This window comes from Mustela putorius, unplaced genomic scaffold (genome assembly GCF_011764305.1).
Source record: "Mustela putorius furo isolate JIRA1106 unplaced genomic scaffold, ASM1176430v1.1 tig00000698_pilon_pilon_pilon, whole genome shotgun sequence".
Lineage (NCBI taxonomy): Eukaryota > Metazoa > Chordata > Mammalia > Carnivora > Mustelidae > Mustela > Mustela putorius.
In genome coordinates this window covers 2,216,942-2,234,194 of record NW_025421449.1, presented here as the reverse complement: position 1 = coordinate 2,234,194, position 17,253 = coordinate 2,216,942, and the positions used below count along the sequence as shown (strand labels likewise).

General features: G+C 57.0%; 1 protein-coding gene across 2 annotated transcripts in view; it reads right to left on the bottom strand.

Annotated features, from left to right (window-relative positions):
• The window catches only part of ADAMTS14 (ADAM metallopeptidase with thrombospondin type 1 motif 14), a 72,678-nt gene that overhangs the window by 23,147 nt on the left and 32,278 nt on the right, over positions 1–17,253 (bottom strand). For both annotated transcript variants that reach the window (XM_004769511.3, XM_045083454.1), the window contains exons 5-11: positions 8,096–8,179; positions 7,230–7,377; positions 6,511–6,616; positions 4,624–4,767; positions 4,058–4,190; positions 2,617–2,730; positions 216–364 (exon numbers count right to left, since the gene is read on the bottom strand). In XM_004769511.3, coding sequence (XP_004769568.1) covers positions 216–364; positions 2,617–2,730; positions 4,058–4,190; positions 4,624–4,767; positions 6,511–6,616; positions 7,230–7,377; positions 8,096–8,179 — 878 coding nt within the window. The remainder of the gene's footprint in view (positions 1–215; positions 365–2,616; positions 2,731–4,057; positions 4,191–4,623; positions 4,768–6,510; positions 6,617–7,229; positions 7,378–8,095; positions 8,180–17,253) is intronic.

Sequence of the window (17,253 nt, the reverse complement as noted above, 5' to 3'; positions counted from 1 at the left end):
ACACCTGATGGGAGATGCCAGGCCCGGGTGGAAGGGATCCAGCCCCACCCCCACCAACATTTTTGGGGTCCCCCCCCAACAGAATACAAACCACCTGCAGGGGTCCTTCTCTCTAGTGTCCTGCCCCCACCCCTCCCCATGTCCTTCTCCCAGCCCCTCAGCCCTGGGGGGAGAGGGCGTCCCCTGCCCTGCCCACCTCAGCCAAGAGTACTCACGGGGGATTGTTACAGCTCCGGCTGCGGGATCGAACCCCACCCCCACATGAACGGGAACATGACCCGAACTTGGTCCAGGAGCTCCAGCCTCCATCCTGGCCGTAAGTCTGCTCCAGCGACTTCCAGATGCAGTGACCTTTAAAGCACCACTGGGAGGGAGCAGAGGGAACGAGGTTACCCTGGGGCCATGGCTGCCCAGCCCGTGACGGAGAGTGCCCGACGGTGCACGTGGCACAGCTGGGAGGCACCCAGGTGAGACCAGAGAAAGGGACATTGAAAGCACAAGCCTCAGGACTGCATAGCATCCCACCCCTACCATCAGCTGAGTGACCTTCAGCAAAGGGCTCCCCTTTCTGAGCCTATCCCTCCACTGTACAGCATGGGTAACAACACCCACCCACAGGGCAGCCGGGAGCCTTCAAGAAGACCATGCCTGGCAGACATGGCCCTCCAAAAATGGCAAGCAGTATTATCAAGGAAGATAACCACTCCTAGAGGAAAAAAAGAGCTGATCAGGGATAGAAGACACAATCTTTCCATGCCATCTAGAGTTGATCTTGACTCTATCTCGAAATCCCCTTGCAAGGACCGCAGGCAGGCGTGCTTGTGGGAGGCAAGCCAGCCCCACAGGGAGGTCTATAAAGGCACAAATGGAGGGAGTATATGAATCGAGTTCAAGGGGCCTAGGTTTGAATCCCAGCTCAGCCATTACTAGCTGTGTGGGGCTTTGGCATAACTTCCCCCTTGCTGAGCCTCGGTGTGCTCACCTGCTAAATGGGACTATTCTAACCACTGAAAGCAAGAACACCTATAAAGGCCCTATCTCAAGGCCAGGCACAAAGGTGTACTCAATCGAAGTGACTCCCTTCCCTTCTCCCACAGGACAACATGTGAGAAAACAGCAAATCTCCCCGGATCTTTTTCAAGAGATAACGGAGTGGTTCTCAGCCTCAGAGTCACCTGGGCAACTTCTAAAACTCCATCGCAGACCAACTGATCAAGATCTCTAGGGGTAGGGATTCTTTTTTAAGATTTTATTTATTTATTTGACAGAGAGAGAAACAGCAAGAGAGGGAAGGCAAGCAGGGGGAGTAGGAGAGGGGAGAAGAAGGCTCCCCACTGAGCAAGGGGCCTGATGCAGGGCTTGATCCCAGGACCCTGAGATCACGACCTAAGCTGAAGGCAGACACTTAACGACTGAACCACCAGGTGCCCCAAGGGGTCAGGATTTTTTTTAAAGATGCAGCAGATACCTCAAGTGTCAAAAATCACTCAGGTCAAGGATACAAGTCAGTAAGTTTTCTTAACTTACAGCCTTGTACAACTGTCACGTATCCAGTTCTAGAACATTTCCATCACCCAGAGAGCTCTCTCATGCCCATCTGCAGTCTCTCCCTGTCCTGGGGGGTAGGGACTTGGAAAGCTCCCCAGATGGTTCCAATATGAAGCACAAACTGAGAGCCATGGATTAACTGTCATGTGAAATGGTGACAGAAAGATCTGGAATTCTGGAAACCCCTGGAGCAGGTCCACCAAGTCTCCAGGATAAGAGCCCGCAGACATGGAGCCTGCTAGGCCTGTGCAAGACCATGAGAAGCCCCATCCATCTATGAAGGGCGGACCCCAACCACTACCTGTGCTGGAGTCTGGCGAGGGCACAGGGCAGAGGGCAGAGGGCAGAGGGCAGGCTAGGGAGCAGGTCTGTGGCTCGGCTCCCAGCCGATGCTGAATAGCCTGGAGCCTCTCTCAGCGCCCTGCTTCTGCCCTTGGCTCTCACGCTGGCCTCAAAACTACCTGAGACATGGGAAGGTCACTTGATTGGGGTCAGCAGGACCCAGAGAAGTGCCAAAAATGGCCCATGGGCAACACAGAGATCTGGCTCAGAGCCAGCGAGAGAGCAGAGGTGGGTTTCAGACCCTAGGTCAAGGCCCTCAGACCCGGCCACAAGGCCCTCCGGGACAAATGAAGCCTTGACACGCACACACACGCTCAAGGGGGGAAACACACCAGCATGTATGTGAAAGGAGCAGTTCTGGGGCAGGGGAGGCAACACGTGTCTAGGAGAAACAGTGTCGGGGGCCAGGGAGGGCAGGCAGGACACCTGGAATCTTCCCTCACCCCTTCTTTGACATCCCAAGTTCCTTTGCCTGCCCGCCTCTCCCTCATTCTTCTCATCCGTAAAATGGGAGTAAGCCTTCCTGCTGGAAGGGCTGGAAGAGAATGGCAGGCTCTGCACACGGAGGAAGCAGGCGACTGGTATGGGAAGGAGAATGTGAACATAGGACTTTACCGGCCAGGGGAGGGGGCTCCATGCACACCTCCTGAGCACACATGCCTGGGGAGGGGGGTCGGGCCTCCCAGGGACCCGCACAGTCCTGCCACAGCCCCGGGCCCCAAGTACCTGGCCAGGCGCACACTCGGTCCCGTCCAGGGGGGGCCCCTTCTTTGTCTTGCAGAAGTACGGGTTGTCAGGGCGGCTGCACCATAACTGCTTACAGGGCTCGAAGGTCTGGAACTGCGTGGAAGGGGAGAGTGGCCACCCGCCACACCAGCACTTAGGTTCCAAGCTGTCCGGCAGGCGGCCAAGGGGAGTAACAGAGAGGGGAGGGCTGTGGTGGACACTAGGGCCAAAATATGGTCAGGGAGGCAGGAGGGTCCACGCTCCCGAACTGGGCCCCACTCCCATGGCCTCCAGAGACCCCTCCTCTCTCCACCGTAGTGCCAAAACGGGGCAGGCCACAGCCCATAATTCCCTGGTTGCCTCCCCGGGCCTCCCTCCCTGCTTTTGCAGAAGCTACCGTGCCACCGGGCAGGGACTAGGTTTTGAGGCTCTGGAACGCTTGGGCCTGCCGAGCCCCATGAACCCAGTGCATGTTGGGGTTTCACGGGGCTTCTGGTCTAGCCCAGAGCCTTAGGCACCCAGGCACAGCCAAGACTCCCACCCACTCCGGTCTGGTCTCACCAGGCTGTGCCAGATGTTGGTGATCTTCTGTTTCATGCTGTCCAGGAGACCCCCTGGGTCTCTGGCCAGCCAGAGCAGTGTCCTACAGATACAGCTCTTCCAAGCCCTGAAATCTCACATCCCAGGCTTTCTCCCCACCCAGCTCAGAGACCCTATGTCCCCATGTGGCCTGAGCAATAGAAAGGTGACCATACTCTATGACTCCGGGTCCTGCAGGATGTGAGCCTCTGCCCGGGCCCTGGTCAGTGGCTGTTTGATTCTCCCCAGGGGGCTCCCCAGGGACAGGCTCCTCCTGCCCTGTCCTACAGGTTAAGGAAAGGCTATGCTCCCTTGTATCAATCTCCTAAACATGAGGTGGGGAGGGGGAGCATGCAACTGACCCTCTGGAGAGAGATTATGTGGGGACACAGGAGATTTGCACTAGGATGACAAATTGGCCCAAAACATCCTATCAAATCCCTAGAAGGTAGATGGAGGCAGCTAGTCTTCCAGCAGGCCAGAGCCCAGCGCCTGATCTGACAGAGGGACTGTCCTGCAGATGTGCTCCCCAGGAACCCGTCCAGCCAGGACCCCATTAGCCACCTGCTCTCTCTGTTCTACCCTGTTCCATTTTTCCCAGGACTAAAGCATCCTCTAGCAACAGCACATACCCACCTCCAAAGGTAGGACTGGGTGGGGCAGGTATGTGGCAGAAGAAGGCAGAACTAGGCCCTGATCCCCCTGCACCCCACCCCCCACCGTTGCAGGTAATACCAAGCCTATGGGCCCATCACTAGGCCACCTGGCCAGTTGGGAGGAAGGTGCCCTGTGGAGGCCCAGTCAGGGTCACTGGAGGACACAGCCTGGGCACTCCAGCAGGCAGAGGCCGGCAGGAACTCACCGCAGAACAGGTGTGGTATCCAGAGCCAAAGTCAAAGCGGCATTGCTCGTCCATTGAGTAGTCGACACCTGGCAGCTCCTGGGGCCGGGGCCAGGTGGGCACAAAGGGGTCATCGAGGAGGCAGTCGTAGGAGCTGCCAGTGGAGACAAGGAGGTGAAGGCTTTAAGGAGCAAAGACGGCCTGCAGGAACCGGCCCCTGCTGCCCTATGCTAGGCGCTGTGTCTTCCTGGGAGGAAGGGCCTGTTCCTGGGCAATCAGAGGGCTCACTGCATGGAGGGAAGGAAAGGCAGCCCTTCCCACATTACTCAGGACCCTGGCCAGCTGCCGCACGAGGTTAGTGACAGCATCCCGGCCCACACTGGCCCCGCCTGGCCTTGAGCTCCTGGATCTAAAGCTTGTCCTTGGCCTCAACGTCCCTGGAGGCCCAGGAGCTAAGCAGCAAGGCTGGAAATGCAGCACAGGTGTCAGGGTCAGGGTGGTACGGAGACAGAGATGCTGGGGGCAGGGGGAGGTGAGGTGGCAGGCTGCAAGCTCCCGTCCCCAGCCAGGAGGTGGCGGTGACCTACGGGAGGTAGCGGCTGAGTTCCACTTTGCTGCAGCGGGACCAGTGGAAGCGGTGGAAGGCAGCCTGCACCAGGGGTGCCATGACGCTGCCCAGGCTGGTCTCGTCGGCACAGCCGTTCCCCTGGCCGTCATGCTCCATGCCGAGCCTGGAGGGCGAGGGTGGGGTACAGAAGGGAGCCCCGAGTCACACCAGGGCACTTCACACCTGTGAAGACAGGCAGGCGGGCCAGCAATAGGACAGCATGCCCTGGCCAGGCTTCAGACTGTTCCTCCTGGCCTCAGTTTCCCCACCGTGCAGGGGCGAGGACCACCCCTCTGGATGGAAGCTGAAGCCCCACCCTGCTTCCCAATGGGGCTGGGCTCATTTTGCCTTCCTGCATTCTCCTCAAACTCCAGCCATATCCTCATGGTTTCCGAGGCCAGCTCAAGCCCCACTCCTACTGAGGACGTGCTCCCTGGCCACCCTGCCCAAGGGTCGACCTCCCACAGCAGAAGCCAGCTGTCCTGCCACTAGCAACTCGCATGCCCTCCACATCTCCCCAACAGACCCAAGGCCTGCAAGGTGCAAAGACCAGGTCTCACTCATTTGGTTCAGTTCAACCTCATTTCCTGAGCGTCTCCACACCGTCTCTTAAGCTTCTCCAAGACCCCAGAGTACAGAGCACAGAGCTTTATACATGGTATGCACCTACCACAGTGATAGTTTAAATTGTAAAGTCTGGTTTTTTATCACTGCTATTGAATGCCAAAGGCCAGAGGCTCTAAATTCTCAAATACTCCCAGGTGGTGGCGTCTGGCCTTGACCACCAGAGAGACACGTGGGCTACTAAGGCTGTCCTTGTCTCTCCACAGGGAGAGGCTCTGCTCCATGAAGAGTGGACCACCCCCCACACCTCCCACACACAGGAGGACAATCTCCCAACTCTAAAATATGTGGACCCATGGGCTTCCAGGGCATAAGGGGACCCTGAGGATTCCTGTGTGTCAACCTCCACACGGGAGAGGAGGAAGCTGGGGCCTCAGTGAGGGGCGGAACTGGCATGGAGTCCCCACTGGCCTCCTGGGCTGACAGGGTTGGCATGGAGAGGGGGGTGGGAGACAGCAGGGGGCAGACCCTCTCCGGGATGGCCCAGCACCCCCCTCCTGCCCAGGTCCTTCCCCTGGCAGGAAGGAGCCCTCACTCCACATGCGTGCGCTACAGAAGAGCCCGGGGTACATCCCACAGTTCTGCCCAGCGGGCAGACGAGGCCAGAAGGCACGACTACGCAGGTGCACGTTACCAAAGGACAACCTGGATGACAGTGGTGGATTTGCTTTCTCCCAGAATGAAGCTTCTCTGTCCTATTCTCCGCGGCAATCCAGTCCTACCACAGAGCCTGGTGCACAGTGCGTGCTCGAGAAATACTGGTTGAAGGCATGAATGGCTATGCTCTAAACAAAAGCCAGGTCCAAAGACCAAGAGTGCCAGCTGCCAGCCTGGCCCTGGGCCTGAGGCTCTGAGTGCCTGTTTATGACGGGCTCAGGCGAGCCCTGCAGTGTGGGCCAGGACAGCTGTCCGAAGGGCCTCAAGGTATGGATGGGAGAGTGATAGAGACCATCCAGGGAACAGACCACTGCCTAGGATGGCATGGTGGGGCCAAAGGTGGGGTCACATCTGGTTTTCCATGGCCCTGGGATTTGAGGGCCAGTCCCAAGGCAGGCCCAGAATCGCCCTCTGGGCCCCAGGTCCCCGGCCATCATGGCTGGGCCTCAACACATGGGCACCTTCCCTGGCCTCTCCCAAGACCCTGCGATGGGAGCCCCATCTGAGATTAAGCCACCCACCCCCACAGAACTCCTCGGTGCTCACGGCGCAGCCCGCCTTCCCGGTGCCGCTTACGCACACTTACACGTGGCCAGTCTCATGGGCCACCACGAAGGCTGAGGAGAAGCCGTCCTCATGGTTAAGGGTACAGCTTCTCAGGGGGTGGCACATGCCGGTGACAGGCGCATACCCTGCCGGGGAGAGGGAGAGGGGGCAGAGGGAAGTCACAGGAAAGCGAGGCAGGACTCAGCGAGGTCTGGGCCCAGCCAGCCACTATAGGGACATGTGACGTGGTCGCTGCCAAAGAGTGCCTAGAGGATGAAAGATCTTTGCAAAGTCCATCCCCTCCCTCCACATCATAATGCTCCCACATCATGAAGCTCTACAGCTCCCCTGCAGCTTCCAGGCCTCTGTCATCCCCTCCTCTGATCAAGGCAGTGAGATTTCCAGATGCCCCAAGCCTGCACACACCCGACTTCCACGCTTCCAGTCTAGCCCAGAGCCCTAGGCACTGAGGCCAGTCAGTTGGTCAGTCAACAAACACATGCGGCTGAGCCATCAGCAGGCTCAGCCAAAACCGCAGGGACCAGAATGGGGACCCATTCACTTCCCTGATCTCCAGGAAACCACTTCAAGCTTAGCCACCTGTCCGGTCAGGTCCTATCCCCAGAGCCCCAGGACTCTCTCTGTCAACAGGGAGCCTGGCCCCTCGAACCACCTTGGGGTGGCTCCAGAGAGCCCGGCCCCAGGCCTCGGCCCTACGGCTGCGCACACCCAGCCACAGCTAATACCGCACCTACGTACCTGAGGGCCCGAAGTCCTGCCGGGTGAGGAAGACCACGTGGTCGTGGTGCTCTGAGTGGCTGGGGTCTTGGCGCTGCTGAGAGTGCGCCCAGCGACACACCTGCTCCAGGCTGCGAGACGGGTTCCCACGCTCAATCAGGCTCAGAGACTGCAGGGGCCAAGAGTGGCAGCAGAGGGGTGATCGCCGTAGCCCCCAGAATGCAGGGGGCACCCGTCGCTCCCCTCCCACCGGTAGAGGACACTGAGGCCCAGAGGACCGCAGAGTGGGTTCCTGGTCACCAGGAGCCCCAACTCCAGCCGCTGGCACACAGCCCTCCCACTTCAGGCCCTACGCTGGGCCACCTGTCCACCAAGAACTCAACACACATGCTCTCTCATCCCTCAACCGGCTCGCAAGGCAGGTGTTGGGCTGAGCACTTCTTTCAGACTTTACGTTCACGGTCTCATTTTATCCTCACCACAGCCCCCTGGAGGAAAGTTCTGTTGCTACCCCCTGTCCGGGGGAGAATGAGAGAGTCTAAGACTGCAGAGCCCAGGGCCCCAGCGATCAACCAGAGCAGACCCTGTCTTGGTCACTGCCCCACTCTGAGCCCATCTCTGCATCGATTTCTCCAGAAGAGGGCTCTCCAGCTGTGAGGCTGTAGGACTGTCCATTTAGGAGTTTGGGGGGAATCCCTCAATCCCTGTGTAACACCCCCAAATGCCCCTGCTTCCGAAGCCTCAGTTCTAATGGTCTCAGGGTTCTGATTCTGGAAACAAAATGCTTCCTAGACGCTGACCAACGCCACCCCACCCCACAGCCAGGCCAATGCACCGGCCCCACACCCCTTCTCCCCCAAGACCCTGACTGTTGGCAGGGGGCTTACCTGTCGGTAGCCAACCATGATCAAGCGGACCAGCGCGATGTTTATGTGGGCCCCCAGAGACTCATCATGGTAAATCTCATCCACCTGTCAGAAGAAACGAGCGGGTAATTTGAGGGGAAGCAAGCGTGGGTTAAGAGCCGACCACAGAGCGGGTCCTGAGCCGGGTACCTGACCCACGCCATCCCAACCCATCCTCACCACGGCCTTCGCAGCAGCATTCTTAGCCCTACTGTACCAATGGAGAAACTGAGGCAGAGAGGCAAAATGGCCTTCCCCAGGACACACAGCTAAGGAGCAGCAGCTGGGATTCAGATCCCAGCCCTCCTGGTTCCACCTGAGCACTCTCTCCGTGAAGCCAGTGTGAGGGGGCCCCAGGTCTCACTCAGCCCTCTGAAAAACACTTATCTTTCCACAGCTGGGGAGGGTCCTTCCACAAATGTCACCTGGGCCAGGTTGCTCATCCTCACAGCCCAGTGTACCCTTCTAGTCGCCACTGGAATCGTCTGTTCTGCAGGGCCCAGGGAACTTTTCCAGAGCAGATCCAAGGGAAACTCTTGGAAACGCAGAGTCTCAGGCCCGCCTCCCAAGTCAGAGCCTGTGATACAACCACAATCCCCAGGGATTCTTGGCCACATTCAAGTCGAGGAGCACGGCATCGGGAAGCTCCCTTCTCCCATAGCCCCAAGGAGCCGTGGGGCCATGCCAGGCACCGTCTACCAAAGAGTGCCGTCCCTCCCACTCCCCTAATCAGGACACCCCCGGGACAGTGTCCACGACAGATAGACAAGCCTCAGCCTGTCCACTCCCAAGGACAGGAAGCCCCCTCTCTCCTGAAGGTCCATCTCCTGAGGATGCCCCTTGAACAATTCCAGCTATTTTGTTTTAACATTTTTTCTGAAGACACTTTGCCCTATGAACTTTGAAAAGTACAAAAATGGTCAAAGAAAATCAACCATCGGCCAGATAGATTGAGGATAACCAGTTATCGCGCTTCCCGCCATGTGCACATGTGTGTGTGTTTGTGCGCATATGTACATGCACACGCGTGGGCTCATTTTACAAAATCGTAATCATCCTGAATATACTGCTTATATGTCACTTCTTTCATGAAACATTATTCCGCATATCTAAAAGCATCATCCCCGATGTCTGTGTGTGATGGGCCACGACTTATGAAACTGATCGCCTCGTTAGACACAACCCCAGGGGGAGGAATGACTCGCTCATAAAGTCAGTGTTGGCACACAGCACTGGTAAAGCAATGCAGCTACTGGGACCGGAGTCCTGGGTTCAAATCCTACCTCTGCCTTGGATGCTGGGAGGCTCAGGGCACATCAGGCAACTTCTTAGGACTTGTTTCTGTTTCTGGAGTGGGGATCCTAATGGCCGACCTAGTGCTGGCACATGGACCTCTCATGCCAACAACACATCTGGGAACAATTGAGTGGTCCACACACAGCAGAGGCAGAAGTGGGTCCCAGTCTTTGACTCCTGCCTGCACGTCTTCCCAGGAGCTGGAGGGCATTTCATACGTGGCCCTGTTCTCCCCACTTCAGCTCATGAGCAAAGGAACCAGCCTACAACCCACAAAGGGACTGCTGTCTGCCCAATGGAGAGGAACGGCGCTGCCAAGCCGGTATGTGAGAGTCCCACAGGGAGGGGAAAGCCAGGAGGCGATGGGAGGCCTGTTCCAGGGCCAGCCAAAGACAGAGCAGGTCTCTGGCAGCCGAAGCCGGGTGTGCCACACAGCACCCCCACCGCTCCCCCAGAACGGGAAGCTGCCCCAACTCGGGAGCATGCGGACCTCAGAGCAGGCTGTGTCCGGCTTCCTTCCACCGGGGCCTAGCTGGCACCCATGTCTGGACCCAACTGAGAACAAACACCAGTGCCTGCCGTGGAACACAGCCCCCACCCACCCCACTGACCATACCCACTCTCATTCCCTATGCTGGGCAGCAGTGTTCCCTTCCACCCTCCTCCACTCCCCAGCACACATCTCAGGGGCAGAGTGTCCAAATGCAGAAAGAGACGACGTCCTTCTCAAACTACGTGCCCCTGACTTACCCTAGGAGAACTGTGTGGTAGAGGGGAGTTCTATGGGGGGAAGGGGCCATTGGCCACACGTACAGTTTCTCCCTAACAGAATTCCAACCTAAGAATTATTTGGTCTTCTGCTGAAATCATCCTCAACCTGCCGCAGGATAACTTTTACCTGAACCTTCACATCTCAGCCCCTCCAACTCAGAACATGGCTTTTCTCCTACATGGGGTGCAGTCAGCGTCTCAGACCCCCTGACATGCCCTGTAAGCACGCACACCAAAGACGCATCTGCGCCCCACATGGACACATGTAAACCCACGGTTGCCCCCAGGCCGGAAAAGAGAGCAGTCCCTGGAATGCTTGGGTGGAGGCATCTGTAAGGCCTCTGGGCATTTGGAAATTCTCAGGGCCATTGTCTTCCTGCTCCGTCTGGCTCCAAAGCGGGCCAGGCAGATCCCTGCCAGGATCTGGCCATATCCTTCACAGCTGTCCCCATACTTGACAGGGCAAACCCACCTATCAAAGCCTCCAGTGACTTCTGCTCCTGTGACTGGCATCTCCAGCGCAGGACACAGGGAGGTCCCCTCACATGCAAATGGGGAGGAGGCTGCCACCTCTCTGAAAGGGAGGTAGAATCAGAGCCCGAGTGTCCAACACTGGTGGAGACTGAGTGGGGCCTCGTGATGCCACCTCCCACTCTGGGGTAACTGGCCTAAATGCAATACAGAGCGAGCAGAAAGGGACAGAGACAAGGTCTCTCCATCCAGAAGGACCTTGCTCGGCACAGCACAGCACTCTGAAATAATCTAGCAACCAAATGTTTCAGGTGACGGGTGGACTCAGATCCCAGGAGTTGGGAGAAAAGGAGATGGGGTATATATGGGCTGGAGGGGCGGGGATGGCTTGCTGGAGAACCCAGAAAGGGCCTCACCCAAGAAGGCTGTGGCCCTTTGGAGAAGATGGGCCGAGGTTTGGTGCAGGAGAGAGAAAAGCAGGAATCCTATGGAGCCAGCAAGAGAGCCCTGAGGCCAGTGGTGATCAAGAAAGCTGAGGCCAGCCCCACCCGGGATGGAGAATTTCTTCCCAGCTCATGCTGGCTCACTTTCGGCAATGCATGCGCTAGCCCTTTGGAAAATTCTGGGTGCCATGGGCCCCATTCAGCCTCCCCCACTGGCCTCAAGTCTCTCTTTGAAGTCCCACTGACCATACCCGGTCTCTTCCTGGGGCGAGACGGTGGCCATGGTCTCTGGGGGCCAACCCCCCCCATGCTCACGTCAGTCACAGACAAAACCTTCCGGGCGCCAAGAAGAGAGAGGACGGGCCACTTGCCAAGGAAGGGCCATCTGGTTAGGAGTAGGTTTTCAACAACGACAAGGGGAGACGCTGAAGTAATACCGTCAAAGCACCAAAATAAAAGAACCCCCCGGCCCATGGTCCTCGGCGCCGGAAACCAGCTTTTACGAACCGTGATGAAAGAAGACATTATGAAGGAAACAGAAGCCGAGACAGTTACACAGACCCCATTGAGGGGTCTGCAGCAAAGGAAGATGGAAAGCGATCTCCAAAAGGTGGCCTAAGGCACAAGAATGGACAAATAGCTCTGAAGAGGGTAAAGAAGCACAGTTCAGCCGTGAACGACAGTCTAGTCTTTTCTCACACTACATAAGGGTGCTGAAAATAAAGTCATTCTATTTTACAAAAAAAAAAAAAAAAAGATGGGGTTAGCCCTGCCATTCCACATCCCCTGGTCTGGTCCGTCTCTGGGGCCCTGGCACACTCATTTGCACACACCCTGATCGGCCCCAGCCCTTGAGCAGGACCTTAGGGCTTGGATTCAGCTGAAGCTGTCCTGACCGCTTGCACAGGACCGAGGAGGCGGCTGGACGGGGCTGCCATGTCCCCCCAGAACCACAGAAGCCGCCTGGCATGTGGGTCCCAGCCACAGCCGTGAGCCAGTGGATGCTGGGACCACAGCCAGGGGAGGCACAGCTACCTGAGAGGCCTAGGACCGCTGGCTCACACCCACAGGCGGCTTCCTGACAGGCTCTGGTCTGGCTGGGCGATCAAGAACTGGCTCTGTCAGCCTCTGCCCTCCACGGACAGCTGCCTCCCAAATGCCAGCGGTCAGACCAGCGTGCCAGCTCTGGGGAGACCAGGAATCGCTTCCCCTGGTGGTGGGCCCCAGTGTGACAGCAGCCAGACACACCCACCGGGCAAAAAAGAACCCTGTGTCTGATCTCCTTGCTTCCCTACCTCAGCCAAGTTCATCGTCATCTGCCAAGAGCCCCGGGTTAGGGTTCCACTTCATGTACTGGCTTAGGACAGCGCCTGGGTATATACTAGAAAAACAGGCAAAGGTCAGGACTCTCTGTGGCCAAGGGGAGACAAAAGAGAAGAAGGGAGAAGCTATGTGATAACATAGCAGAAGCCAGAAACCACTAGGCTTGCAGGAAGAGCTGCTGTTCGTTGAACACCTACTATGTGTGGGGCGCCATGCTGAGGGCTTGCATACAACCTCATACCAACCTCATGGAGAGAGGAATTGTTCCCTCTTCACAGGTGATAAAGCCGGGGCTCAGAGAGGCTGAGTAACTCGCCCATGGCTCCACCCAGAAACTCCAGAGTAACTGAGTAACTCCAGTAACTCCAGTACTCCAGTAACCCAGTAACTCCAACTGAGTAACTCCACCCAGCTAGGAAGGCTCAGATTTACGCTCAGATCTTTGTGACTCTTGCCCCTAAAAGCCAGCTGCTTTCCAGAACCAGTCCCTGTGGAGGCTGGCTGGAGTGGGCTTTCTCTGGCCTGGGAGAGAAGATGGGAAAGTGGGTTTCCACACCCAGTCAACAGCAACACAGTTAGGCAGGGAGTGGCAGCAAGAGCCCCTTCCCTGTTCTCCTGTAAGCATGGGCAGGCCTCCCGGAGTGGGGGGTAGGAAGGAGCTTTGTGGTCAAGCCCAGGGAGCAAGAAGAAGCAAAAGAGGGTCTAATTGGGGTGGGAGCGCTGCATCTGTTTTCCTGTCCAAAGGGAGGGACAGACTCAGGGTGGCTCCAGCAGAAATGCCTGGGCTTCTGTCTAGGGCTGGAAGGGAGAGCTAGGCCCCAGGGAGCCCACGGAAGGGCAGCTGGCAGCCTTCCCTTCTGGACCAGGCCAAGATGGGCTTCTCCTTGTCTGTGCAGAGATGGGGTCCAGGGCAGAATGGTCCCTGACCAGCCCTGAGTACCCACATTGCTAGGGAATACAGTTCCCAAGGAGCTCTGGGGAGGCATGTCAGCCAGGGGCAGTCAGGTCCCAGATGGGAGCGGCCGTGCTGGGACAGAGCAACCCCGAGGTCCCAAACCCACTCCCTGCTCAGACAGGAGAGGACATGAACTGCCATGGAAGGGCTGATGCCACCACGGAAGGGCCGATGCTGCCACAGCCCCTGCCAACCCCATGGGTTCCTCCCAGCCACCTTCTCCGAAAGAAGCACTAACCCTTCTTTTCTTTCTAATTAGTATACTTTTGATTTTAGAACAGCTTTAGATTTCCAGAAAAGCTGCCAGCAGATTCCAGAGAGCTTCCGAGGGCCCCAGGCCCTGACTCCCCTGTGATTAACGTCAGCCTTGACCACAGTACCTTTGCCACAACGACTGAACCGACAGGACACGTTATTGGTAACAAAAGCCCATGTTTGTTTCAGATTTCCCTGGTTTCCCCCTAATGTCCTTTGTTTCTGCTCCAAGACCACATGTAGGACCCCAGGTTACATTTTGTCACCACACCGCCGTGGGCTGCTCCAGACTGTTCCTCCTGATCGTTCCTCAGACTTCCCAGGGTTCTGATGACCTCAACAGCTCCGAGGAATTCCAGTGAGGTGTTGAACACATGGTCCGTCGACGGGGGCACATCTGATGTCTGTCTCACAGTTAGTTGGGGGGCACGGGCCGAGGAGAGGAAGGCCACAGAGCTGAAGGGCCCCCTTCCCCACGTGATGTCAGGGCCCCTGGTGCCGGCAGGACCCGTCCCTGGCGAGGCTGACCTCCACCGCCTGCTGGGACAGCGGCCACCCCCGTGCCGTGCTCTTCAGGACAGAGTCACTGTACACGGCCCCTGCTGCAGGAGTGGGAGTTCAAATCCACCTTCCTGGGGACAGAGTATCTCCGCCCATTACTTGGAATTCTTCTCCTCCCATCTGTCTATTTATTCTGTCTTTTATCAGTATGGACCCGCAAATATGGATTTCAGTATGGACCCGCAAATATGGATTTCAGTATGGACCCGCAAATATGGATTTCAGTATGAACCCGCAAATATGGATTTCAGTATGGACCCGCAAATATGGATTTCAGTATGGACCCGCAAATATGGATTTCAGTATGAACCCGCAAATATGGATTTCAGTATGGACCCGCAAATATGGATTTCAGTATGGACCCGCAAATATGGATTTCATGCTGTGGGTTATAATTCAATGCTACATTATTGATTTTGTTGCACCAATTGTCCCAGCTTTGGCCCTCGGGAGCTCTCTCGGTTGGCTCCTGTGTCCCTTTAACACACCCCCGCTGTCAGTTCTGGGGTGTTTGGGTGGTGTTTGCTGAGCACTTCCTTTCTGGGACTATGGGGTGCTCATCTTGGACACTCTCCGCTCCGGTTCTAAGGGTCAGCCATTCCTCGCAGGAGCTCCAAGGAGCATGGCCCGTTACCCCCCTCTGACCAGAGAAGAGCAGGCCTGTAGCGACGGCGGAGCCCACCCGAGCACAGCCGCTGCCGTCAGAGTTCACGTCCAGCCTCTGCTCACGTGCCTTCCTGGGTCACTTATGGCTGTGAACCCGAACGGAGTGGGCGTAGCCCTGCTGGGAAGACAGGCTGGCTACAGTCACCTGTCCCGCCCTTTCCTCAGCCTCAGGCCCCAGGACCAGTCCTCCATCCCCCAGTCCCGACCATTCCAACAAGAGAGGATGCAGCAACTCTGTCCACCGCACGTGTCTCAGACGCTCTTCTTCCCCCATTCCCCATCACGGCGGGTCAGAGGCACTTAGACCGTGTTGGCACTGCCCCCATGAGCAAGAAACCCATGTCATTCCCGGGGGCTTCCCTGGACACCGTGACCCCTTGCCATTGCCGGCAGTGGACCATTTAGGGGCGATTTGAGGAAGGAATGGGGGTCCTGGTTGACTGAAAACCTCCATTGCCACCTTCTAGTAAAATCAAGAAGGCATCCCCATTTCAAACAGGGGTTTGGAACAGGTTCCGGCTTGGAGGAAATCCCAAAGTGTGGGGCGCGCCTGCAGCCTCGCCAACACTCCAGATGGCACGGGGAGATGCTGTGCGGGGAAGCACACACTTGGATGGCTCCGTGCGGAAAGGGACTTGGACAAGGAATGATCCAACCAGGGGAAGCGAAGGGAACACCTTACTCTCCCACATGTCACGTCTATGTGTGTACACAAGTAATACGTGATAAACACCTAAGTCTCGATCAAGTTAAAAGGGCTCTTCCAAAATAAACATTCTAAGTGATAAGGAAACATCTTTATCAGAGTTTAATAGGCAGTACTTTTTTTTTTAATTTATTTATTTTAGAGAGAGAGGGAGTGAGTGCATGTGAGCAGGGGGAGGGGTAGAGGGAGAGACAATCCGGAAGCAGATGCCATGCCAAGCACAGAGTCCGACACAGGACTCAATCCCAGGACCCCGAGTTCATGTCCTGAGCCGAAGGCAGATGCTTAAGCAACCGAGCCACCCAGGCACCCCACTTTTTCTGTTTCTTAACAGAAAACCCAGCAGCCTCTCTGTCCCAGGTCAGCCTCTTGGAGAGTGAAGAGAGGCACCATGGAGACCTGGAAAGACCCAAAGTGCCCATGACCTCACCCCGCTGAGCCCGTCTCTCTCACCCAAGTGTAGACAAACCAACCTTGCAGAGAAGCCCCAGAGAACAGACGGTGAGGCCAACGTCAAGCATCTGGGATAGCGCCTAGAACCTGGATGTGGTCAATCAGTGGCATCTCTTGGTCGGTTTAGAACCTCCACTTCCCGCTTTGGGAGGAGAGGACAGGTCCATCAGGCCAGCCCAGGAAGGGGATTTCAGGCGTGTGACCTCCCCTCCAGCAGCTGAGATGCCAGGCTGTCAACCACAAAGCTCTCCCCACCATCTGGGATGCTCATGGTCATTAGGACTCAAAACCCCAGCATTGGTGCTTCTGTGTGAAGCACCGTTCTCTGCCCGGGGTGGGGCCTACTCTGGAAAAACGAATGCCAGCAAGTGGGAACTGGCGCTAACACCTCTGGGCTGGCCCCCTGGGACCCCAGGGCCACTCAGGCTGGGGGTGTCCCATGCATTTTAGGATGTTAAACAGCCAGCAGGGGCTCCTTGGGGATGTCAGACGCCTCCTATTCCCTCTCGCTGGGATAACCAAAAAATATCTCCAAACCCTCCCAAGCGTCCCCTGGGAGGCAACACTGCCCCCACGGAGAACCATGACCTTAAAGTAGGAAGATTTTTGCTTTCTCTGTTTTTTGGGGGGGGGGGTCTCTGAGTGCCCTGAAGGAGGAGTGGAAAGCTTTTTGGAGAGAGAGACGAGAGAAGAGAAAGAATCCACAAGAGAGGGAGGGGGAGGATTCGTGTCCTTCCAGAGAGCAGGGAGGGCGACTGCTCTGGAGGCTGGCGTATCCCCAAATGGAGGAGCACTGGCAAAGCAACGCTCTCTCGGCACGAAAACGGTGTTTCCGTGGTGTTCCAAACTGGCCTTTATGATGAATATTTAACCCAATGATGTGCCAAAAGAATGCCACCCTCCCAGGCTGAGGCTACCAAGGCCCTGGTCTGACAGCCATCTGGACCCCACTTTCCCAGAAGGGCCTCTGGGAAGCCTCAGGAAGGGGCCCCAAAGCAGATCAGGGCGGGGGAACTCACTCAGAGACACCAGGCAATGTCTCTCCAGCAACCACATCCAACACCTCTGTGGTGGCAGCCTGGCCTGGCAGGGTAGAAAGCATGGTAGGCAACGGGCCTGCCACCCCCAGAGTGGGCTACCGAGAAGCGTCCCGCTGTAGACCAGCTCAGTGAGTACCAACAGAAGGGCTTCTGTATCTCCTCATCTTCCCTCTACTCTGCCCTCGGAGGAACCCCCTGTC